General features: G+C 40.2%; 1 protein-coding gene across 2 annotated transcripts in view; it reads left to right on the top strand.

Annotated features, from left to right (window-relative positions):
- ATG2B (autophagy related 2B) overlaps positions 1-25,367 on the top strand; it is a 75,283-nt gene that overhangs the window by 3,889 nt on the left and 46,027 nt on the right. For both annotated transcript variants that reach the window (XM_021707886.1, XM_021707885.1), the window contains exons 4-15: positions 1,440-1,602; positions 3,029-3,208; positions 10,205-10,301; positions 11,177-11,362; positions 13,292-13,446; positions 13,536-13,641; positions 15,221-15,482; positions 17,068-17,218; positions 18,951-19,043; positions 19,178-19,366; positions 21,231-21,504; positions 23,576-23,678. In XM_021707886.1, the coding sequence (XP_021563561.1) occupies positions 1,440-1,602; positions 3,029-3,208; positions 10,205-10,301; positions 11,177-11,362; positions 13,292-13,446; positions 13,536-13,641; positions 15,221-15,482; positions 17,068-17,218; positions 18,951-19,043; positions 19,178-19,366; positions 21,231-21,504; positions 23,576-23,678 (1,959 nt within the window). The remainder of the gene's footprint in view (positions 1-1,439; positions 1,603-3,028; positions 3,209-10,204; positions 10,302-11,176; positions 11,363-13,291; positions 13,447-13,535; positions 13,642-15,220; positions 15,483-17,067; positions 17,219-18,950; positions 19,044-19,177; positions 19,367-21,230; positions 21,505-23,575; positions 23,679-25,367) is intronic.

Below are 25,367 nucleotides of genomic sequence, written 5' to 3'. Positions count from 1 at the left end.
CTGCTCTTCAAGTCATGTTGTGTAATACCATTATTCTAATCCCATTATAAAAAACTTAAAAGTACCAGTTGGGGTATAATTATATGTAATATTGTGTTGAATTCAAGACATGTAATTCTCTTTTTAGTTACTATCAAATCAAAATAATAAGTACTTGAGAGCTTCTAAGTTTAAGGTGCTCCTGTGGGAGAGTTCAGTTTTTTCATATGAAGAATGCAGTATTTAGGCATGTTTTGTTATGTAAAGACTTTTTTGCTTGGCTTTGCTTAATCTAAGTGAAAAGGGCTAAGGCCACTGTTTTTCTTAAGGATTCTATGAGAATTATGGTAAAGTCAATGTGTGCAATAGTGATTTACTTCAGAAGGTAAAAAACACATTGCTTTTAGTTTTCTGTGTATGCCTGCCTGGAGCTCTTATAAATAGCTCCAAAGCAGGAATTAATTTGCATACCCCAAGTGTTGATTCGAGGTCGTAACTATTCACTGTCTGACTGCTGTGTGAACTACCAGCAGAAATGAGCAGGGTGAAGTGTGCACACTGAGCAGTGAACACCAAAGCCACTTCGTATGTGGATCTCTTGGGGTCCGATACTAAATTTTAAGTGGCAGGTATGTTATGGTGTCTGCCTTTTCCAAAACACAACTATTAGTAAAACAGTTATTGTTAACAGATCTTTGAAATTAGGGTATATTACCTTAAATGGCATATTCAAAAAATTAAATCTCATGCATTTGGAACCACATTCTGTATTTTGTTTCAACTGAAGATTAGTCACGCTTAAGAATTCAAGAAATGTCATTCATGGTGAGGCGCAGTGGCTCACGCCTGTAATTGCACACTTTGGGAAGCCATCACAGGAGGATTGCTTGAGCCCAGGAGTTCGAGACCAGCTGAGGCAACAGAGTGAGGCTTCATTTCTACAAAAAATAAAAATAAAAAAAATTAGCCAGGTATGGTGGCATGCACCTGTAGTCCCAGCTACTTGGGAGGCTGAGGTGGAAGGATCGCCTGAGCCCCGGAGATCAAGGCTGTGGTGAGCCATGGTTGTGCCACTTCACTGTAGCCTGGGAAGCAGAATGAGACCCTGACTCAAAAAAAAAAAAAAGAAATGTCATTCATGGAGCTTTGGAGCTGAAGCTGTCTTACTGTCCAAGAAATGTTTTGGGGGGGGGCGGTTCAGGAATTGTTTTCCTTGAAGTGTCATTAATTTTTTCCAACATTTAAGCCTCTTATGGTTGTATTTCTTGGAGTTAAGGTCCTTTCATGAAAATATTTGTTGTAGTGAAGCACAGTGATACTGACCCAATACATTGTAGGCATATTCTAAGAAGTGCTAACACTTGAACAATCCCTTTAACTTAAAAATGTGTGCATTTCTTATCACTGTGGATAGGTTTTCCTAGGAGCTTTGTGTCAATGCTCTTTTTTTTTAATTTCAGGACTGTATACTGTGATGAAACTGCTGATGAATCCTCGGGAATGAATGTACATCAGCCTACAGCTTTTGCTCACAAGTTACTTCAGCTCTCTGGAGTGTCTCTCTTCTGGGATGAGTTTTCTGCATCAGCAAAATCTTCCCCAGTGTGTTCAACTGCACCAGTGGTAAGGAAAACAAAACAGAAAACCCCAGAAACATAATCGTGGATTTTTTTAAAGATTTAAATGAGGGCTGTTAAATTTTGCTAGGATATGTAATACCTTTTAATGAGTCTCCATTTGTATTGGGAGTTAACACAAATGTTTGATAATGGGGACATATATTTCGGAGATTTAAAAATGCTCATCTTGATAATTAATGCCTTTTCTAGCAGTGTGCTGTGTTTTAGTTTGATAGAGAAATGTTGGGTACTATATCTTGGGCAAAAATGGTATACTGGTTGAATATCCCTTATCTGAAGTGTTTGAGACCGGAAGTGTCTAGTAATTTTGGATTTTTGAGTATTTTCATCTACCTAATGAGATATCTTGGGGATGGGACCCAAGTCTAAATATAAAATTCATATATGCTTCATTTATACCTTGTACACATAACTAGAGGTAATTTCATACAATATTTTAAATAATATTATGCATGAAACAAAGGTTTGATTGTATTTTGACTGTGACCTGTCACATGAGGTCAGGTGTGAAATTTTCCACCTATGGCATCATGTTGGAACTCAAAGAGTTTTGGATTTTGGGGTGTTTTGGATTTTGGTTTTTGGATTAGGGATGTTCAGCCTGTATTATATTAACATATAATTTTTTTTTTTTACAATAAAAGCAGGAATTCAAGCCGTGTTTACATTTACCTTACATAGTGAATGTATTGCTGGCATTTTATCTTTAGAAAGCTTTATAACTAAGGAACTCTGGTTTCGTTTTTTTGTGTTGGACTCTCAGTCTCTTGTCCAGGCGGGAGTACAGTGGCACACTCACGGCCACAGCAGCCTCGACCTGCTGGGCTCAGGCGATCCTTCCACCTTGGCCTTCCAAGTAGCTGGAACTATAGGCATGTGCCGCCACGCCCGGCTAATTTTTTTATTTATTGTAGAGATGAGGTCTCACCAAGTCGCCCAGACTGGTCTTGAAGCCCTGGACTCAGGCAATCCTCTCACCTTGGCCTTCCAAAGTTCTGGGATTACAGGCTTGAGCCACTGCACCTGGCCTAAGGAACTCTGTTAATTCCTTCCAAGTGTAGAGTCTTTTTATAAATCAGTCATTTCATAATTTACCTTTTATGTCATTTCACAAACGGAGTTTTCTTAATTACACAGTGTCTGTAGGTTTTTTTTATTGCTGTAGCTTGAACAGAGATCATACTTTTTTCATAAAGATTTTTTTTCATGTTTTGCTTTTATTATCAGTGTACTGTGCCCACACATTACTGTGTTTCATTTTAGCTGTAAGATACTGATGTGCTTTTAATAACCTGATATGGTTTTGCATGTCAAATATTTTATTCTTCTTAAGTTGACATTTGTAGTTTGCATTTCAATTTGTTTACATGAAACTATTTTAAATAATTATTTTTATTGCCTTACTGTAGGAAACTGAGCCAAAGCTCTCACCTAGCTGGAACCCCAAAATTGTTTATGAGCCACACCCACAACTGACCAGAAATTTACCAGAGATAGCACCCTCTGACCCAGTGCAGATTGGAGGGTTAATTGGTAGGTTGGAGTTGAGTCTCACGCTGAAACAGAATGAAGTACTTCCTGGAGCTAAGGTCAGTATTCATTTTATTTTCTGTTTTCTATAGTAAAAACCAAAATGAGAGTACCAGCATTCCTTAATCTGTACAGTGACCCACTGACAGATTGCCACAGATTATCCTCTAACTAGGTACCTGCCGTTTTGGAGTTGGCATTTTTACTATCAGTTGGTGCTGGTTCTAGGTGTTCTAGGTCTCAAAATTTATGTTAGGACGGCCTTTACCCTACTGCTGCAGCTCAGTTTTTGTTTTGTTTTGTTTTGTTTTCTGAGAGACAGGGTGTTGCTCCGTTGCCCAGGTTGGAGTGTAGTTGTGCCATCAGAGCTCACTGTGATGTTGAGCTTCTGGCTCAAGCTATCCTCCTACCTCAGCCTCCCAAGTTGCTTGGACAACAAGTGTGCCCGGCTGACTTTTTGATTTTTTTAATGACGAGGTGTTGCTATGCTGTCAGGCTGGTTTTGAACTCCTGGCCTGAAGCGATCCTCCTGCCCAGCCCCCAAGGAGCCAGGATTATAGGCGTGAGCTACCTTGCCCGGCCAACTCAGGGTGCCCCCCAGTTCCATCCATGTTGCTGCAAATGACAGGATTTCTTTGCTTTGGCTGAATAGTATTCCCCTCTCTATATACCGCATTTACTTCATTCATTCGTTGATGGGCTCCTGGGTTGATTCCATATTTTGGCTACGTTGAATAATGCTGCAGACATCATGAGGGTGCAGATATCTCTTTGATATATTGATTGCCTTTTTGGGGGCTATCTACCCAGCAGTGGAATTGCTGGATCTTATGAGAGTTCTGTTTTTAGTTGTCTGAGAAACCTCCAAACTGTTCTTCATAGTGGCTTACTAATTTATATTCCCACCAAAGTGTATGCAGGTTTCCTTTCTCATAGCTTTTTCGTTTGTTGGTTTTTTGTGTTTTGTGTGTGTGTGCTTTTTTTTTTTTTTTTTTTTTTGTGAGGTGGAGTCTCACTCTGTCGCTCAGGCTGGAGTGCAGTGGCACACTCATGGCCACTGCAACCTCGACCTGCTGGGCTAAGGCGATCCTTCTGCCTCAGCCTTCCTAGGAGCTGGAACTACAGGTGCACATCACCATGCCTGGCTAATTTTTTGTAGAGACAAGGTCTCACCAATTTGTCCAGGGTGGTCTTGAACCCCTGGACTCAGACCTCTACCTCCCAATGTGCTGGGATTACACGCTTGAGCTACCACGCCTGGCCTTCCCTCTCATAGATTTTTGAAGACACTGTATAAAAACAACTGTATTTCTTTTTTTTTGAGTTGGAGTCTTACTCTGTCACCCTGACTGGAGTGCAATGTCACGCTGCTCACTGCCACTGCAGCTTCGACCTGCTGGGTTCAGGTGATCCTTCTGCTTCAGCCTTTCAAGTAGCTGGAACTACAGGCATGCACCACCACGCCCGACTAATTTTTTGATTTATTGTAGAGACGAGGTCTCACCATGTTGCCCAGGCTTGTCTCAAACTCCTGAGATCAGGCAATTCTCTTGCCTCTGCTTCCCAGAGTGTTGGGATTATAGGTGTGAGCCATCACGCTTGGCTGTTTATTTCTTAGAGAACAACATTGATCAATCTTTTGGAGAATAAGGATACTTGGATTTATTTAGTCAGTTAAAAATATACTTGTCAAGTATTATTTTAATACTTGGAAAACATTTTCTTTTTTTTAAATTAAGAAAGGTAGATTTATTTATTTATTTTAATTAATTTATTTTTTTGAGTTGGAGTCTCACTCTGTCGCCCAGATTGGAGCGGCCACCGCAGCCTCGATCTGCTGGGCTCCGGTGATCCTTCCACCTCAGCCTTCCAAGTAGCTAGAACTACAGGCACGCGTTACCACACCCGGCTAATTTTTGATTTATTGTAGAGATGAGGTCTTGCCAAGTTGCCCAGGCAGATCTCGAAACCACGGGCTCCCAAAGTGCTGGGATTACAGGCTGAGCCACCGAGCCCGACCGAGAGGTAGATTTATTAAAGGAGAGAGAGCTTGTGAAGGGCACAATGGACAGGACGGCAGCAAGAGTGTCTGCTGAAGACAAATTTTCTATATAATCGCTGTAAAGTGTAGTGTAACTAAGAAGATCCCAGGATTCATCTCTTGGTTTATTCACTGAGCTCCCTAGTTGTGATGTTGGAGTGACTGCTGTGCTCCAGACCCTGTGCAAGTTCTTGGGACAGGTGCCCAGATGAGTGAAATGCCGTCTTTGCCTTCGTAAAAGATACAGCGTGGGGTATGGGAGTTGCTGTGGGAACATGGCAGAGGGAGCCACTGATTACCTGTGAATAGACGGAGAAACAGAGTTTCAGAGGCTTGAAGAATCTCCCGAAACCCTTCCCTGGACTGGAGAGCCTGGCTGGAGTTCGAGGAGGGGGATGTGATGACGAGGACAAAGCCACCCCTGCTACTTGTTTCCCTCCCCCCTCTCGTCACTGCCCCGTCCCTCTCAGATGGCACAGAATGCTTGCACCAGGTCTTGAGGGTCTTTAATAATGTGAAGGGATTGTCGGTAGAGTAGAGAGTCAAAGGACTGTAAACACTGCAGGGAATCCTCTGCTGTGGGAACATCTTTCGGAAGCATGTTTGCCATTTCATTGGGGAGGAATTGTAGCAGCAACTTTTAGTTCTGTCTTGATTAATTTTATGTAGTCCTCAACATTCGTGCTTTTTTATACTGTTTAAACCCAAACTTTTGTGTAGTATGTATTGATTTGTGTAAGTGCCTTTTGCAATAAAGCATGTATACATTTGTATAAATATATAGATATGTAACTTTTGGAGTTCTGTGTGTTAAGTGACAAATGAACATCTGGAAATATTACATAGTAGCATCATCTGCCAGCCAGTATGCATATTTGGAGATATTACCATCCTTGACTGTACAGTAAATTTTGAGTAATAGCTTGAGTGTTTGTTTTGTTGTTATTTTTTGAGTGGGAGTCTCACTTTGTCACCCAGGCTGGAGTGCAGTGGCACACTTTGTAAGAGACAAGGTCTTACCTTGTCACCCAGGCTGGATTGTGGTGGTGTGGCCATAACTCACTGCAGCCTCAATCTCCTGGGCCTAAGTTGATCCTCCCGACTTAACCTTCTGGAGTAGCTGGGACCATAGGCATGTGCCACCATTCCTGTTTTTTTAGAGACACAGGTCTCATAACCTTCACAGTGTAGACAAAGCTGGCATTAGTTAGGGGTATTCCAGCTGTCAGATCTAGTCTCTTCCCAGTGTTCATTAGGCTTAAGTCTAAACTGTAGGTTCAAAATAGTATGAAAGATTTCATATTTGTTTTGATTTTCTTTCCTTTTTTTGAGGCAGGGTTTTGCTCTCTCACCCAGACTGGAGTGCAATGGCACAATCATAGCTCACTATAACTTTAAACTCTTGGTCTCAAATGATCTGCTCACCTCATCCTCCTGAGTAGCCAGGACTACAGCCACATGCCACCATGCCTGTCTAATTTTTTATATTTTGTAGAGATGAAGTCTTGCCATGTTGTCCAGTCTAGTCTTGAACTCTTGGCCTCAAGCAGTTCTCCTGTTTTGGCCTCCAGGCGTGAGCTGTCATGTCTGGCCATGTTTTATACATTTTTATTAAAAAATTATTTTGTTTTATTTTTTTGAGTTGGAGTCTTACTCTGTCGCCCAGACTGGAGTGCAGTGGTATGATCCTGGCTACCGCAGCCCCGACCTGCTGGGCTCTAGTGATCCTTCTGCCTCAACCTTTCAAGTAGCTGGAACTACAGGTGCGCACTACCATGCCCGGCTAATTTTTTATTTATTGTAGAGATGAGGTCTCACCAAATTGCCCAGGTGGGTTTTGAACCTGCGAGCTCAGGCATTCTACTCGCCTTGGCCTCCCAAAGTGCTGGGATTACAGAGTGAACCACCGAGCCCGGCCAAATAAATTTTTTTTATTTCTCAGAATAGTACTCACTTGTAGTGTGCAAGTCTGTTTCATGTATTCAGTTCTAGCATATGTTTTTGGGAATGCCTTTATATGAAAATAGGGGACGACTTGTATTGAATTGAGATGTTTTATGTCAGTTACCATATTGAGTTGAAGCTTGTTTTATTTATGTTCTATATTTTATATTTACAAAAGCAAGTATTATATACTTTGTTCTTTGTACACAAAACTTCGAATGTACAAGTAATAAAATACTTCTATGAAAAATTTAATATCCATTAATTAGAAATAAAACTCTTGGCTGGGCATGGTGGCTCACACCTGTAATCCCAGCATGTTGGGAGGCTGAGGCAAGAGGATTGCCTGAGCCTACAGGTTCAAGACCAGCCTGGGCAACATGGTGAGACCTTGTCTCTACAATAAATTAGAAAATTAGCGGCGTGGTGGCATACCTGTACTTCCATCTACTTGGAAGGCTGAGGTGGAAGGACTACCTGCACCAGGAGGTCAAGGCTGTGGTGACTGTGAGCTGCCACTGCACTCCAGCCTGGGTGACAGAGTGAGACTCTGACAAAAAATAAATAAATAAAAGCCTTGATCACCCATTCTTATGAAGGTCAGAGATTATGCTTTCAATACTAAGAAATTAAAAAACAATTTTGGTGTATAATCAGAAGTACATTTTCCCACTTCTAGCCTTAATTTTTTTTCTGGTTCATGGCCTGAGATGTCAGCAGTCAGTAAGGAGCCTCATAAAACAAGCAATGTATGAGTAGAATAGGAAAACCATGCCGTGAATGGAGTTGAGGGCTTCTCATCTGGTCAGCCTAGGTTAAAATCTGATTCTGGATCTATTACATGACCTTGTGCAAATCACTTTATGTTTGTGAACTTGTTTCCTCATCTGTAAGACAGGAACAGTAACAAGAATTAGAGAAGCGATATATAGATGCCCTTATTAGCATGGTTCCCCAGTACTCAGGAAAAAAGTGATAAAAATGATCATTATGACCGGAGAATGTATTCTTAGATCATGGAAATTTCTTTTTTATTTTATTTTATTATTATTTTTTTGAGTTGGAGTCTCACTGTCGCCCAGATTGGAGTGCAGTGGCCGCTCCTGGCCACCGCAGCCTCGACCTGCTGGGCTCCGGCGATCCTTCTGCCTCAGCCTTCCGAGTAGCCAGAATTACAGGCATGCGCTACCACGCCCGGCTGATTTTTTGATTTATTGTAGAGATGAGGTCTCGCTGCCCAGGTGGGTCTCGAACCTGCGGGCTCAGGCAATCCACTCACCTCAGCCTCCCAAAGGCGCAGGATTACAGGCTGAGCCACTGAGCCCGGCTTCATGGAAATTTCTTAAAGCCACTATGCAATTTATTTTATTTTTGTTTTCAGAATCAGAAGGAATTTATTTTTCTTCTAGGGAAGAAGCTATTAATATTTTCCAAGTCCAGATGTGTTTTACTAATTGGATAATTTTTCAGTTGTGGTTATCTATTGCAAAATGGCATAAAGAAAACAGGAGTCATGTTAGTATATTAGAGCTAAGAGGGAATGAATGAAAAAAAAATGCAGAGAGATTCCACTTTTTTAGAATGTGATTTGAGGGCTGGGCACGGTGGCTCATGGCTATAACCCCAGCACTTTGGGAGGCTGAGGTGAGAGGTTTGCTTGAACCCACGGATTTGAGACCAACCTGGGCAACTTGACGAGACCTCATCTCTTCAATAAATGAAAAAAATTACCTGGGCCTGGTGGCACATGCCTATAGTTCCAGCTACTTAGAAGGATCGCCTAAGCCCAGTAGGCTGAGGTTGTGGTGGCCGTGAGTGTGCCACTGCCCTCCAGCCTGGGTGACAGAGTGAGACTCCAACTCAAAAAAATAAAAATAGAAGAATATGATTTGAAGAGTAAGGTTCATTGCTTTTGTCAGAGTACACGCTCCAACTGTGAGGAGGAGAGTGAGATGGAGCTTTTCTTTTCTTTTGAGTTGGAGTCCTACTCTGTCTCCTAGGCTGGAGAGCGGTGGCATGCTTAGGGCCACCACAGCCTCGACCTGCTGGGCTCAGGTGATCCTTGTGCCTCAGCTTCCAAGTAGCTGGAACCACAGGTGCACACCACCACACCCAGCTAATTTTTTGATTTATTGTAGAGACAAGGTCTTGACATGTTGCTCAGGCTGGTCTGGAAGCCCTGGTCTCCGGCGACCCTCTTGTCTCAGCCTCCCAAAGTACTGGGGATTACAGGCGTAAACCACCACGCCCGGCTGGAGCTTTTATTTCTAGAGGGAATGATAGAGTTGGAAGGGGGAAGGAAGTCCACATAAGCATCATCGCCTGTCCACATTTTTGCAGTGGCTTTCCCTGCTGCAGGAGCGAGCAGGCTTGTGAAGTGGGCCTTGGGAGAGGCACGTTGGTGCTGGAGAAGGTCCTTCTGTGCCCTGCTATGGAGTGTGATCATGGCAGCTTTATGCAAGCCTGCTTCTTTGCTCTTGGTTGGAGTCAAACCTTAGGAATGAGGATTTTGATCTTTGGAAGTCTGCAAATGCTGTACTCAGCTATTTTGTACTACAATGTACTGTACTACTGCTATCTGAGTGGTCTTTCCTGGAAACTGTCTTAAGGCCTTCTCAAATGCCTTAAGTGCTTAGAAGACTTAAAGAGATAAGAAGTATGACACTGGACTTGCCAACCTGGAATTTCTCAGTAAGATTTTCCCTCTTAGAACAACCATTTGGTGGCCTTTAAGTTTTTTCATTTAGATTGTGTGAATCAGTAGAGATAATCTTAGGTGAAGGAGTTTCAGGCTACAGACTCCATCAGTATTTGTCTCTGTGTTAAAATATAACAAAAATACAGCCAGGCTCGGTGGCTCAGCACTTTGGGAGGCTGAGTCGAGTGGATTGTCTGAGCCCGCGGGTTCAAGACCAGTCCCAGCAACTTTTCGATAACTCATCCTAAAAAATATGTATATATATAAATATATATATATACACACACACACATATATATGTAAAATGAAATTTATGGTGATGAGGTTATAAAGAGTATTCATCTTGAATAGTTCTTTATTTTTATTTTTAAGTTGGATGTTGATGGACAGATAGATTCTATTCATCTATTCCTGTCACCAAGACAAGTGCATTTGCTTTTGGATATGTTGGCAGCTATTGCTGGACCAGGCAAGTATAACTCTTGTTATTATTTTTCTAATTTGAAAGAAATTTAAAATTAAAATATATAATATACATATAGGAACATCTATTATTTTTTAATATGTGCAGTTAAAGATATATTGTAAATTATAATTCTGAGTAGTTAAATTTGATTCTAAGTAGTCAAGTCCTAAGTAGTCTTTTGAACTGTTAACATGGCACAAATTCACATTCACATATTTGTATCACATTCTTAACTTTTGTTCTGACTTATTTTTTGGTGGAGGGATAGTACTTCCTACAATTAAGAAATTATTCTTGAACACAGTAGTAGCACACATTTATTTTTTATTTCATTTTTCTTTTTCCTTTTTGTTTGAGTCAGAGTCAGAGTCTCACTTTGTTGTCCAGGCTGGAGGGCAGAGGCATGCTTATGGCCACCACAGCCTCGACCTGCTGGACTCAGGCAACTCTTCTGCCTTAACCTTCCAAGTAGCTGGACCCATAGGCACATGCCACCATGCCTGGCTAATTATTTGATTTATTGTAGAAATGAGGTCTTACCCAATTTCCCAGGCTGGTCTTGAACCCCTAGGCTCAGGCAATCCTCTCACCTCCACCTCCCAAAGTGCTGGAATTACAGGCATGAGTCACTGTGCCTGGCTGTAGCACACACTTAAAAATATTTTTAATGATTCCTCTCTATTAGAGATAAGATTTTGTGCTTCTTGGATAGTTGCTGAAAGCTGTTGCTTAGATCTCTGACTTATTAAATAGCAGTAGCTTTGTACTGTGGTGTTAGGTTGCCATGGGTATTAGATAAATGGGTTTCAGGAAAGAAATACTTAATTAGGCAACTCTAAATTTAATTACTGTTTTACTTTCCTTTTGTGTAATTACAGAAAATTCTAGCAAAATAGGGTTAGCTAATAAAGATAGGAAAAATCGACCCATGCAACAGGAAGATGAGTATCGAATTCAGATGGAATTGAACCGATATTATTTGAGGAAAGATTCCCTCTCTGTAGGTGTGTCTTCAGAGCAAAGCTTTTATGAGACAGAAACAGCGCGGACACCTTCTAGCCGTGGTAAGCAACTCAAACAGTTGACACCAGAGTTGTGTATTATCATCATAGATAAAATTAAGCTTAATTTTGCTGTTGAAAAGAAATTTAGCAATGAGAGAACAAAGGATTCTGTAAGGAAGTTTCAACTTGTAAGTGATCTAACTATAACATTCCAGTGCCGGGCTCGGTGGCTCAGCCTGTAATCCCGCGCCTTTGGGAGGCTGAGGTGAGTGGATTGCCTGAGCCCGCGGGTTCGAGACCCGCCTGGGCAGCAAGACCTCATCTTCTACAATAAATCAAAAAATCAGCCGGGTGTGGTAGCACATGCCTGTAATTCCGGCTACTTTGAAGGCTGAGGCGGAAGGATCGCCGGAGCCCAGCAGGTCGAGGCAGCGGTGGCTGGGAGCGGCCACTGCACTCCAGTCTGGGCGACAGAGTGAGACTCCAACTCAAACAAAAAAACAAAAAAACAAAAAACATTCCAGTGATGTACTATTGAGATGCATTATAGCACACGGGCATGATAGTACCTTTTTAAAATTGTGTTTTGTTTTGCAAATGATAGTTTATTCTAAGAAAAGCTCATTTACAAAGGCAAATTTATATAAAAGATAAGTGGGATAGTGATATATCTTGGCAAATTATTATATGCTCGTATAATTTATAGTAGATTCCTTTAAATAGGAAACTTCGTTATTGATCTATCATTATATGTAAGTATAATCTTTATCCAGTTTACTTTGCATTTAAAGGTATTTCAGAATATACAAGTATTAGTACCATAAATAATAAGAATCAATTTAAGTGTGGAATGTTGAACCAAATAAAAATTAAAGCCTACTCAAGAAATTTTGTCACTAATAAACTTCATTGCATGAGGGTAAAACAGTCTCCAGAAAGAAGGAACTGAAATGTCAATGAAATTCTAAACACTGTATTCTTTTTTAAAAGAAGAAAATAGCTGTATCTATATGAAGGCAGAAGTTGGGATATATTGATACCACATATATTTTTTGAGTTGAGTCTCACTGTGACCTCCAGGCTGGGGTGCAGTGCCGCAATCATGACTCACCGCAGCCTTGACCTCTGGGACTGAGATAGTCCTCCTGCCTCAGTTTCTCTGAGTAGCTGGGCCTGCAGATGTGTGCTGCCACACCTGACTAATTTTCTGATTTTATTTTTTTTGTAGACACAAGGTCTCACTTTGTTGCCCAAGCAGGTCTTGAACTCTTAGGCTCAGCAGTCCTCCCACTTCAGCCTCCAAAAGTGCTGGGATTACAAGTATAAGCCACCACACCCAACCTACTTATGCTTTTAAAATCTGAATTTTAACTCCTAAACTGTCATCTGATATTAAAGCATAAACCATGTAGACTGGGTGTGGTGGCTTAGCCTGTAATCCCAGCACTTTGGGAGGACGAGGTGAGAGAATTGCCTGAGCCTGGGGGTTTGAGACCAGCCTGGGCAACTTAGTGAGACCTCGTCTCTACAATAAATCAGAAAAATTAGTGGGGCGTGGTAGCCAGCATCTATAGTTCCAGCTACTTGGAAGACTGAAGTGGAAGGATTGCCTGAGTCCAGCAGGTCGAGGCTGCAGTGGCTGTGAGTATGCCACTGTACTCCAGCCTGGGCAACAGAGTGAGACTCCGACCCCCCTCCAAAAAAAAAAAAAGCAAATAAAAATAAACCATGTAATACTGTGTGCCATACATTTAAAAACAAAACATGTTCATTAGTAGGATAGTTTCATCTTTGTTAACTTATATTCAGTTGAGTTTTTACTATGCCATTAGTATCTTGGATTCAAATATATTGCCCCATTGGAAGGAACATAAAATTTGGGGCCTCACTGTATCTCATAATCTGAAGGAAGAAGTTTGTGTTAATGTACATTAACTTTAAAGACTCGAATGGGTAGAATTATAAGTGACCAAGTTTAATTGTCTCTAGAAGAAGAGGTTTTCTTCTCCATGGCGGATATGGACATGTCGCATAGTCTCTCTTCTCTTCCACCCCTTGGAGACCCCCCTAACATGGATCTTGAGTTATCTTTAACTAGTACTTATACAAACACCCCTGCGGGATCTCCTTTAAGTACAACTGTGGTAAAGTATTTAATTTTTCTTTTATTCTTGAAAAGTTCCTTCTAAAATTCTGCACTTATTCATGTGCTTAAAAGAATATTATTTTATAGCTTCAGCCCACGTGGGGAGATTTTGTTGATCATCATAAAGAGCAGCCAGTAAGAGGGTCAACGTTTCCATCCCATCTAGCTCACCCGGCATCTTTACAGAAGACAGGTAAGTTATTTGTTTCCACTGAATTTTTAAACGTTTAAAAATCGGAAGCAATTTTTGTTTTATTTTAATTTTTTTTTTTTTGAGTTGGAGTCTCACTCTGTCACCCAGACTGGAGTGCAGTGCCACTTCTGGCCACCGCAGCCTCGACCTGCTGGGCTCCGGCAAGCCTTCCGCGTCAGCCTTCCAAGTAGCCGGAATTACAGGCTTGCACTACCACGCCTGGCTCATTTTTTGATTTATTGTAGAGATGAGGTCTTGCTGCCCAGGTGGATCTTGAACCTGCGGGCTCAGGCAATCCACTCACCCCAGCCTCCCAAAGGCACGGGATTACAGGCTGAGCCACCGAGCCTGGCGCAATTTTTGTTTTAAACTGCTGCATTTAGAAGGAAAATGAAGCATTGTCAAACAATTCATTGTGAAGTTTATAGAATAGTTGCTCATACATTGCTTCTTTTGCTTCTTTGCATGTTTAAATTCTTTTTTTTCCTTCTTTTTTTGAGTCTGGGTTTCACTCCATTACCCAGACTGGATTGCAGTGGCACACTCATAGCCACACAAGTGTCGACCTGCTGGGCTCCGGCAATCCTTCCGCCTTAGCCTTCCAAGTAGCGGGAACTACAGGCACATGCTACCACGCCCAGCTAAATTTTTTATTTATTGGAGAGATGAGGTCTCGCCAGGTTGTCTTGGCTGGTCTTGAATGCGCGGGCTCAGGCAATTCACTCGCCTCGGCCTCCCAAAGTGCTGGGATTACAGGGTGAGCCGCCGAGCCTGGTCTAAACTAAATTCTTAAATATAAGAATATAGTGAAAAGCGCACCATGAGCCTCATGTGATCATTACAGTAGGAGACTCAACCAACCCTGTGGTTTTTGTTTCACTGTTTATATATGCCTTGAAAGAGAACCTCAGATCTCTTTTCTGCAAAACTTAATTGAAGTAGACACAAAGCTTAAGGGAAAGTTGGGTGAGCAGCCTTTGGTTAATCTTGACTTTTCTAGTACAGTTTTATTCATGAAAAGGCCTTGTTCATACGCTTACTATTATAATGTGCCCTTTTGTACCTAAAGTATAAAAATCTTGTATAGGGCTGGGCGCGGTGGCTCAGCCTGTAATCCCAGGACTTTGGGAGACCAAGGCAAGAGGATTGCCTGAGACTGAGGGTTCGAGACCAGCCTGGGCCACTTGGCGAGACCTCATCTCTACAATAAATAAAAAAATGAGCCAGGTGTGGTAGCGCACGTCTGAGGTTCCAGCCACTTGGAAGGCTGAGGCAGAAGGATCGCCTGAGCCCAGCAGGTTGAGGCTGTGGTGGTCGTGAGCGTGCCACTGCACTCCAGCTTGGCCACAGAGTGAGACTCAGACTCAAAAAAGAAAAAAATCCTGGATAGAAAACTGGTATAAAATACAGCAAGATAACAGTTTATTTTATTTAAATCAGTTGTTTAATGTCATTCAAGCTGATGTGTGATCATCTGTTTGTACAACTAATAAATGAGTAAATGTTGTGTAATTTTGGTACCATAGATTGTTTTCTAAGCATTAGTTTTATGTATATAATTTTAACATGTGTATTTTAGCTCTCCCGTCTAGGTCTGTGTCGGTGGATGAATCCAGGCCTGAACTCATTCTCAGATTAGCTGTGGGGGCTTTTTCAATTTCTGTGCTTCACATTGATCCTTTATCTCCACCTGAAACATCCCTGAACCTCAATCCATTGACACCTATGGCGACGGCTTTCTTTACTTGTATAGAAAAGATTGATCCAGCAAGATTCTCAACAGAAGATTTTAAGTCTTTCCGAGCAGTATTTGCTGAAGCTTGCTCACATGACCACCTTAGGTAAAACCTCTCATATTTATTAATGATTCTTAAAAAAGAACCACATGTGGACTTTTGTATCTATCTGTCTACCTATCTGCATTTGTTTTTCTAATTCCCATTTTGTTTGCAAATGAATGAGTGAAGTTTTCTTGCAATGCTGCAAAGAGTTTAGTATAGGATGTTTTATTCAGGCTATTTGGCTTGCAGAACAATGCGGATAGCAGATCTAGATAATCTGAAGTTTTCTATTTCATCTCTTTCGTTCCCTGCCCATTCTCGTCAAGTTTCTCGACTGCATTTTGCCATTATCCCTGTTGGCACCTTTACAGTCATGCAAACAGTTAGCATCACTGGCATTAGCAGAGATGACAGTGGTGGTGAGAGTAGAATGAACTAGCGAGAAGGGGCTTAGAAACTGTCCAAATGCTGCTGGTCCTGGGGTGAAAAATAATACCAGGGGTATCCTGAGCTCGGGTGCTACATTTTTAACTTCTGCCTAAAAAGAAAAATCAAAGCCATCTAAATAGCCAGCGGTTATATAGTGAGTTGAGTCCTAATAGATGAGAAGATAATTGAATTTGTAAGTATAGCATTGTTTTTTCAGTTGGAGTCTCACTCTGTCACCCAGGCTGGAGTGCAGCGGCACACTCACGGCCACCGCACCCTCGACCTGCTGGGCTTAGGCAATCCTTCTGCCTCAGCCTTCCAAGTAGCTGGAACTACAGGCATGTACTACCACGTCCGGCTTATTTTTTGATTTATTGTAGAGACGAGGTCTCAGCAAGTTGCCCAGGCTGGTTTCGAACACCTGAGCTCAGGCAATCCTCTCGCCTCCGCCTCCCAAAGTGCTGGGATTACAGGCTTGAGCCACCATACCTGGCCTAGTATAGCATTGTTAACATGCAAGCACTCTTTAACATGAAAGTGGTCTATAAACTGCTGAGTAATATGTTATTTTATAAAATGGTTTAAACACATTAATATTTTTATAAAATTCTTTGGGCTTTTATTTTTTTTCACTTTTTTGAAGTATTAAAATTGATATGCAAAGTAGTTTGACACCTTGTAAGAGAAACTGTACAGGTTAGGACTATAGTATTTATAATCAAACTGTAAAAAGCATTTGTTTCTTTTCATTTTTGACAAGGTTTCAAGTATCTGCCATAATAAAATACAACAAAAGCAACAGAAACTAGTGGTAGACTTCATTTGCGCCCAGTTGACTGAAGTTTTAAAATTATCGCATGATGTTTTAAGATGATTTTAAGAAACTATGTATTTTACAGATTTGAAAGATTGTATCTATTGTAATGTTACTTTTAAAATGTGGAAGAAGGAAGGATAGTGCTGGGAAATAAATGTATCCTAGAAAACTTCCCATCAACAGAACTGATTTTTTTAGCTTATGGCAGAGAAGGGGAAGTTTGAAACCGTTTTTCTGGTTAATATTTTTGGGAATATTAGTTTTTGCTAACAACTTGAACTTGTCAAAATAGGCGGATAATTGTTACATGTTAACATTTTGTTCTATTCTCTGACTACATATACATTGTTTAATCTTGATGTGTGTGGATACTCTGACATGCTGCATTTTTTATAACAGATTTATAGGTACTGGTGTTAAAGTATCCTATGAACAAAGACAAAGATCAGCTTCCCGATATTTTAGTACCGATATGTCCGTTGGACAAGTGGAGTTTCTGGAGTGCCTGTTTCCAACTGATTTTCATTCTGTTCCTCCTCACTATACAGAGGTAAATGTTGTATACTTTTAGGAAAAGTCGTTTTTTTTCATTTTCTTGAATTCTTTCTTACTTTTTAATAATTGTGTGAGTGGCAAGAATTTTCATTTAAAAATATATGGAAGATCATATGGGAGAATTGGCATTTTGTATATCTTTTGCATTGTGCTATGTTGAAGTAGATTTTAAAGTGTGACATTTGAGGCCATTACAAGAGTCTTTTATATTAAATTTTCTTTTAATCTATTAAAATACTTAAGTTCAGGGGTGTCACTCTGTTGCCCAGGCTGGAGTGCAATGACATGATTATCACTACAACCTTGACCTCCTGGGCTCAGGTTATCCTTCCATCTCAGCCCTCAGAGTACGCTGGATCTACAGGCATGCGTCACCACACCTGGCTAACTTAAGAATTTTTTTTTTTTTTTTTACAGAGATGAGGTCTTGCTATATTGCCTAAGCTGGTCTTGAGCTCCTGGGTTCAAGCAATCCTCCTGCCTCAGCCCCCCAAAGTGCTGGGATTGCAGGCATGAGCTTCCATGCCTGGCCTAGGATTATTCTTTAAATCTGTCTTTCTTTTCTTTGAGTTGGAGTCTCACTCTATCGCCCAGACTGGTGTGCAGTGGCCACTCCCAGCCAACGCAGCCTCTACCTGCTGGGCTCCGGCGATCCTTCCGCCTCAGCCTTCCGAGTAGCCGGAACTACAGGCGCACGCTACCACACCCAGCTAATTTTTTAATTTATTTTTAGAGACGGGGTCTGGCCAAGTTGCCCAGGCGGGTCTTGAACCTGCGGGCTCATGCAATCCACTCACCTCAAAATCTGTCTGTCTTTCTTTTCTTTTCTTTTTTTTTGTTAGGAAAGTAGAATTTATTAAGAGGACAGAAAACTTCCCAGAGCAGAAGGTGACCCAAAGGGGTTGCCCTTCCTTTTTAATAATTGTATGAATGGCAAGGGATTTCTTTTTAAAATGTATAGAAAGCTACGTGGGAGAAGTATTGTCATTATATATATATATTTTTTTTTTTTGCATTTGTGATCTGTTGAAACAGATTTTATTTCTTTTTTCTTTTTTAGAGGCAAGGTCTCATCATGTCGCCCAGGCTGGTCTCGACCCCTGAGCTTTAGGCAGCCCTCTTGCCGCCACCTCCCAAAGTGCAGGGATTACAGGCAGGAGCTGCCACATCCAGCTGAAACAGATTTTAAAGAATGGCATTCAGGGCCACGATGAGTCTGTTAGAATTTTAGATTTAGGTTATGAGACAAATGACTTCATTTCGCTCCTTTTCAAAGCACTCTTCATTTCAGAAGAATTCTGTTATTGAGCAAATACTGTTGGATGCCTGCTGTTTTGTTAAGGCACTGGTGAAGACGGATTAAACATCTTGTGTTTATTTACCTTTATTCTGATTGTTTCCTAATATAAAAGTATGGCCTAGAGAAACTTTAGGAAGTTGTCAAAATAACATTTATTACTGTTACTTTGTCCTTATAAATTTTTAAACACTTTCTTGGTCACAAATTTATTTGAATCCTTACCTACATTTTGCTTAGATGCTTAGTATCATAGAAGTTAACTAATTTGTCTAAGATTTACACTGCTAATAGGTGACAAAAATGAAACTTAAAGCCAGATTTCTGACTTCAGAAAGCTCTTCCCACTATTATATTGGCACCTCTGTTAATTCATGTGATTAATTATGGGTATGTCTTACGCTTAATATATCTTAATCTTTATCTTAAGCTCTTAATGTTCCATTCCAAAGAAGGAACTGATTCCCACCTGCCTGTGTGTCTTCAGCTTCATTACAAGCATTCTGAGAATAGAGGACCCCAGGTGAGCCATCTTTTTGTGCAGTTACCACCTGGAAGTTTTCATTTGGTACATTTTGTCATAGTTGTAAGATTTCAACCTAATTTTATGGTACTTTTTAGTGATCACATTAATCCCTTTTTTTTTTTTTAATTAAGGGTAATCAAGCAAGACTTAGTTCAGTTCCTCAGAAGGCAGAATTACAAATTAAATTAAATCCAGTATGTTGTGAACTGGATATCAGTATTGTGGACAGGTTAAATTCCTTGCTTCAACCACAAAAACTTACTACAGTAGAGATGATGGCATCCCACATGTATACGTCATATAATAAGCATGTTAGTCTGGTAAGTATTCAAAAAGTTGCAAATTGGGGTCATAATTATAGTTACTAATAGGTTTATTGGGATAATTTCTGAGCTTAAGAATTTTAATAAACAGCATATATTATTAAAACAGCATTATTTGTAATAATGAAAAATGGAGACATCTTTTATGATAGTAGACTAGCTAAATTAAAGTTTTAATGATATACTGAACGAAATTTTTCATGATCATTTTATATGATGGTTTTGAAGATGGTGTAGCAACATTAAGAAGGCTCATCAAGAACTAAGTATAAAAATAGAATATTATTCCACATAAACTTTTATCACAACTGTATAAATAAAATTGATTTATAGAAAAAGAAAGGACAGAAATATGCCAATTGGTAGCATTGTTTGTGTTATAGTGGAATTAGGTTTCCTTTATTTTCTGTGTTTATCTGAACTTCGTACACTGTGATTATAATATCTTCACAAAATTTTATCTATTCACACATTTAGTAAACTACTTGAACCACCTAAAAATATAGCCCAAACAACTTTTGAAAATGAACTACTGAGCATCACATTATTATCACTTTTACTTAGATCTGGCGCCTAGGGTCTTTTCTAAGCAAACAAGTCAGATTTGCAAGAAGTCTGTTAAAAACTTTGGAGCTGGAATTTGGGGCTGTAGGATCAGGATCAGAGACAACTTTAGTTAAAAAGAAAAGGACATTTATTTTTCTACTTAATTGCTTTTCTCTTAGTGGTGAGTATTCACATTAGCATTCTTTATTTTTTCTGGTCACCAACTGCTGGTTATTTTCAGTTCTGTTGGCCAGTCTCCATAGAAACTGTTGGCCATAGATGCATGAGGATGATTTTTGGTCTCTTGGGCTATTTTTGCCTGAGAGTTGGGGGTTAGTACTAGAAAGTCAAATAGGGTAGACATAGAATAGGCTTGTTAAAAATCTAAAGCTAGCTGGTTGTGGTGGTTCACCCCTATAGTCCCAGGTCCTCAAGATGCTGAGATGGGAGGATTCCTTGGGCCTGGGAGTTTGAGACCAGCTTGGGTGGTATAGCGAGACCCCATTTCTCTAAACCAAAACAAACCAAAAAAAGCCTCTTTAACATGGGAACTTTGTAATTCAAGGAGGTTAGAAACTGACTAAAGAAATTAAAGAGTTTTACCACCTACAGTAGACTAGAGTTTTGTTAGTTTCAGTATGGAGAAAAACTGGAATAGACTTCTGTCTGAATGAAATGGTCTTTGACCCTTTCATTGTAATGTGGTTTTGGGTAAATGGTGCATACATTTTGGTTTCTTAGAGCCATTTGGTGAGCTCATACCCTTAGATTGGATAGGAGCTCAGGGTGAGTCATTTAGTGAATATTTAGAACCTGAGATGTGCCAGGCTCCGGGCTTAATACTGGAAATACAAAGATAAGTCAGAGATGGGTCTTTGCATTTGGCATAATTCCTCTGATTTTGGATTGAGTCTTTAAAGTAGAATGTTGGTAGAAAAATCCTTCAAACTATATGTTGGGCACTACCGTGATTTTTAACCAATAGTGAATTTGTCGATAGGCTAATTATATCCTTCTTTTTTCATTTATAGTAAGATATATCCATCTATAGCGCCTTTGTCTTCACTTTGATTCAGTTTTTATTTTGATTTTTATGTTAGGATTTAACTTGCGAATAGTTTTTCACTTTGCCAATAGTTGTTGCATTGTAACATTTCATTGCTCTAAATGAATGTGGTAGTAATTTGAATTGTATTTGGGTGCATTATGCCAAATGAGAAAAGAGTGTTAGTTACATGCTGAAATGTTGAATACTAATGTCTTTTATACTTACTTAATGTTTTGGCATATGTTTGTTTGATGTTTTATGTTTTAGCACAAGGCTTTCACTGAAGTATTTCTAGATGATTCACATAGTCCTGCAAATTGTCGGATATCAGTGCAAGTTGCCACACCAGCATTAAACCTTTCTGTGCGCTTCCCGATACCTGATCTTCGATCAGATCAGGAAAGAGGACCATGGTTTAAGAAGTCGCTTCAGAAGGAGATGCTTCTTCTAGCCTTCACAGATCTAGAATTCAAGACTGAATTTATAGGAGGATCGACCCCAGAACAAATTAAATTGGAGCTTACTTTTAGAGAACTAGTTGGTAAGATTAAATGTACCAGTAAAAGATAGAAACAACTTTACTGAAACGTGTCGCAAAAGTACCTGACAGCCCCAGAATGTACTAAAATTAAAGAACATTTTGTTAGAAAACAAGAAGAACAACTTTTCTCTAGTATTGTATACAAATATGTGATATAGGTCTTAAAAAATTACTAAAGATGATGATTTATTTGCTTTGTTAAAATACTTATTTTCGGCCGTGCACAGTGGCTCATGCTTATAATCCCAGCACTTTGGGAGCCTGAGGTGAGAGGATTGCCTGAGCCCATGGGTTCGAGACCAGCCTGGGCAACTTGGTGAGACTTCATCTCTACCAATAAATAAAAAAATTAGCCGGGCATGGTGGCACATGCCTATAGTTTCAGTGACTTGGAAGGCTGAGGCAGAAGGATCACCTGAACCCAGCAAGTCGAGGCTGCGGTGGCCGTGAGTATGCCACTGCACTCCAGGCTGGGTGACAGAGTGAGAATACCATTCAAAAAAAAAAACCCAAAAACCACCTTATTTTCCGTAGGAGAACATAGTGCTTTAGCCTACATTCTTATAATTATCTATCACTTACTTGTAGAGCTGATAGTAGAATTTATTGAGTGTCACTATATGTTAGATACTGTGCTAAGCACTTCATGCACATTGTCCTGTTTCTTGTAATAATTGTAATCACCATATGCTTGTTTTTTGTGGTTATTTTTGTAATTTAGTAGATGAGGCAGTCTGTGGACTTAGAAGGTGTTCCCCTGTAGTTGCAGTAAGTGGCAGAATCAAGACTCCGACTCAAGTCTGACACTAGAGGTTGTGCTTTCAGCCACTGTACTGCCTAGTCTCTAGTGGCTTTTATTTGTAAACCTATTTTTGACTTTTTCTGTGTTACTTTGTTTTTGGCAGTTAATGAAGGCAATATGTGTAAACTTTGAGCGGACCTCGCCTGTGAGGGGCTCTGGACGCTCTTTTGTCCTGTGGTTGCTAAGCCACCTGCCTCTGCGACTCCACTCACCGTCCCTGGCCTGAGAACACGCTGCAGACGCTTCCCTTGCTTGCTCTCTCTCAGTTCAGCATTTCTTTCGTTTAATAAATTTTTCTTTCTGTTACAGTATTTATCTTAGACCAGACAGATTAAGTAATGTGACCAAGGTCATGCCCAGGAAGTGGCAGGCCCTCAACCTTTTTTTTTTTTGAGTTGGATCTCACTCTGTCACCCAGGCTGGAGGGCAGTGGCACATTTATGACCACAGCAGCCTCAATCTGCTGGGCTCAGGCTATCCTTCCGCCTCAGCCTTCCAAGTAGCTGGAACTACAGGCTCACACCACCATGCCCGGCTAGTTTTTTGATTTATTGTAGAGACAAGGTCTCGCCAAGTTGCCCAGGCTGGTCTCGAACCCCTGGAATCAGGCAATCCTCTCGCCTCGGCCTCCCGAAGTGCTGGGATGACAGGCGTGAGTCACGGCACCCAGCCTCAGTTCAGCATTTCTTAAAAGAGACTTAATATGGACTGTTGCCAACTATGACGTCCTGAAAGGGCCTTTAGGTCTTATGAAATCATCTCTTATCTCCAGTGGCAAGAAGGTCATTATGCTGAAGGAAAGCCATTCTTCACTTCAAAATGGAAGGAAAACAGTATGGAGTCATTCTGAATAGAAGTAATTTTTATAGTGCTTTGTACAAAATATATATTCAAGAAATGTTGTTGTTATCTTTCCTAGTAAGAGATTAACTGTATAGACTTTTTAAAATGAAGAAATAATCACTAATAGCACTCAGAAAGTGGTGACTGCTGCGTTTACTATGTCATGATTATGCACCTTACAGACTATACATAGGTACTTAAGAATTTGAGTCTGAACGCACGACAGCATCCTGCATCCTTAACTTACCCGCTCATCCTGTCTTCCCTATACCTGCGAAACAGGAACAAGTAAATAATGCTGCCGAACTTAATGCCGCATTATGTTCCTGATTGATTATGTTCCTGATTGAGAGAGCTTTACTTCTCAGTCTTTCCTTTTAGAGCTTGAGAATAATGCATTTTAGTAAATCAGTCTTGTTTTATTAGGGTCATTCCAGGAAGAGAAAGGAGAACCATCTACTAAGTTTTTCCATGTGTCTAGTGGAGTAGATGGAGATACAGCGTCGTCAGATGACTTTGACTGGCCTCGGTGAGCAAGCAAATGCACAGACTGAGTGGGCTGTTCCTTTTAGCACTAAAATATTCTAGTCGTTTTAACCTTCATTTTGACCATTACATTCAATTAAAATATTCAACCTTGATGAGTGAGCCCAAAAGAAGACAAGTCAAATAAAAAGTAAACATTGAACACTGCTCTGTGAAAGGTATATGTTCACTGTTGTGAGAGAAGAAAGCATAAAATGTGTTCTTTGGTCTCAGGTTTCCTACTCTAATCAGAGAGACAAAACACTTATTTGCCATTTAAAGAATACCGTACTTCAAGGCTACCTCAAGGAATATAAGGTATAAGGCACCATATAGGTAATTGTCAGTTGAATTTTATAGTCAGTAAGTACTTTAGGACAGTCTTTTTCAAATCTGGGGAGCTTTTTACAAGACACTGCTTCTTGAGTCCCACCCAGAGATTCTGGGCTAGGGCCTGGCATTGGTGTATTTTTTTTTTTTCAAAGTCTTAAAACCAAGTTTATTAGCAAGAAAAAGAATGTAAAAGGAAGATTCGTGGCAGAAAGACCTGCCATGGGCAGGTTTTTTAAAGAAGAGAAACTGCCAGCATCAGTGTATTTTTAAGAGTACACTGGATGATTCCAGTATGTATTTGGACTTTGAGATCCACTGTTTCAAGATTTCTTAGGCAGGAGAAGTCATTCCTTAAGTTAAATTACTGGGATTGGATCATATTTTAAAAGCTTAGTTTGCTTGAAGTAGTGACCTATAATTATATCAAAAACTAAGTATTTTGGAGATTTTCCCATAATTAAAATGATACTTTATATACCATTTTTTTGCCTGCCTGGTTTTATAACTCCTTCCCACTCTGTATCCACTCTATCTGATCCTTAGGCCAGGCCTTGTTAATACCTATCTGGAAATGAGCCTAAGTTCATCATAATTGTGCTCTACTTCAGTTAAGTAACTTAGAAGCATGGGTTACATTAGAATGTCTATCAGTTAAGAAATAGCTGTGATGATTTACTAGAACCAAATGACACTACCTGTCTAGGGAAGAAAAGTTGTTATAGTTGCAACACTGCTATTTTGTGTGAGAGTTCCAGACCTCAACGTAATGACGCGTTGATGCGGTGATAAGAAGGAGGCTAAGAAGCCAGTGCTAGTGGTGTGCCACAGAAGATTAGGCAAGGGATGGGATTGCTTTGGAGCCAAAGCGCATTCACTTTTGAAGTCAAAAGCTGCATGAAGTCAGCGACATTTCGCGCTTGTGGCTAAGAAACAAATACAAGCCCTTTAGGACCGAAGTTCCTGGAGGAAAAAGATAACTCTGTTGTTGCAGTTTTGACAGTGTTCCCAAATCACTTGGAACGGTTTATACACCATGAGGTTTCTTAGGTAGGCAAGCATCTGTTATACAGAACAAACTATGTGAGAGAATTTGTTTTAATGGTTATAATTCTTTGGTAAAGTTTGTTGGCTGTTAATGAGATTTTAAAATAACGCTTTGCCTTCAGAAGATTAACCTTTTAACTAGCCAAGTATACAGTGTTAATGTCCTTATTTTGTTGTTTTAATTCCATACTTTTACGCTGACAACATACTCATAAGTGGGATACAGTAGAAATAATGAGACTTTGTAGAGAAGTTTAATTCTGTAATTAAGATCTAACACTGATCTGTATATTCATTTGCACAAAAGATAAAGATT

The sequence above is a fragment of the Carlito syrichta genome, unplaced genomic scaffold (genome assembly GCF_000164805.1).
Source record: "Carlito syrichta isolate Samal-C Ts95f unplaced genomic scaffold, Tarsius_syrichta-2.0.1 Scaffold126596, whole genome shotgun sequence".
Taxonomy (NCBI): domain Eukaryota; kingdom Metazoa; phylum Chordata; class Mammalia; order Primates; family Tarsiidae; genus Carlito; species Carlito syrichta.
This window is presented reverse-complemented; position numbering and strand designations above follow the sequence as displayed.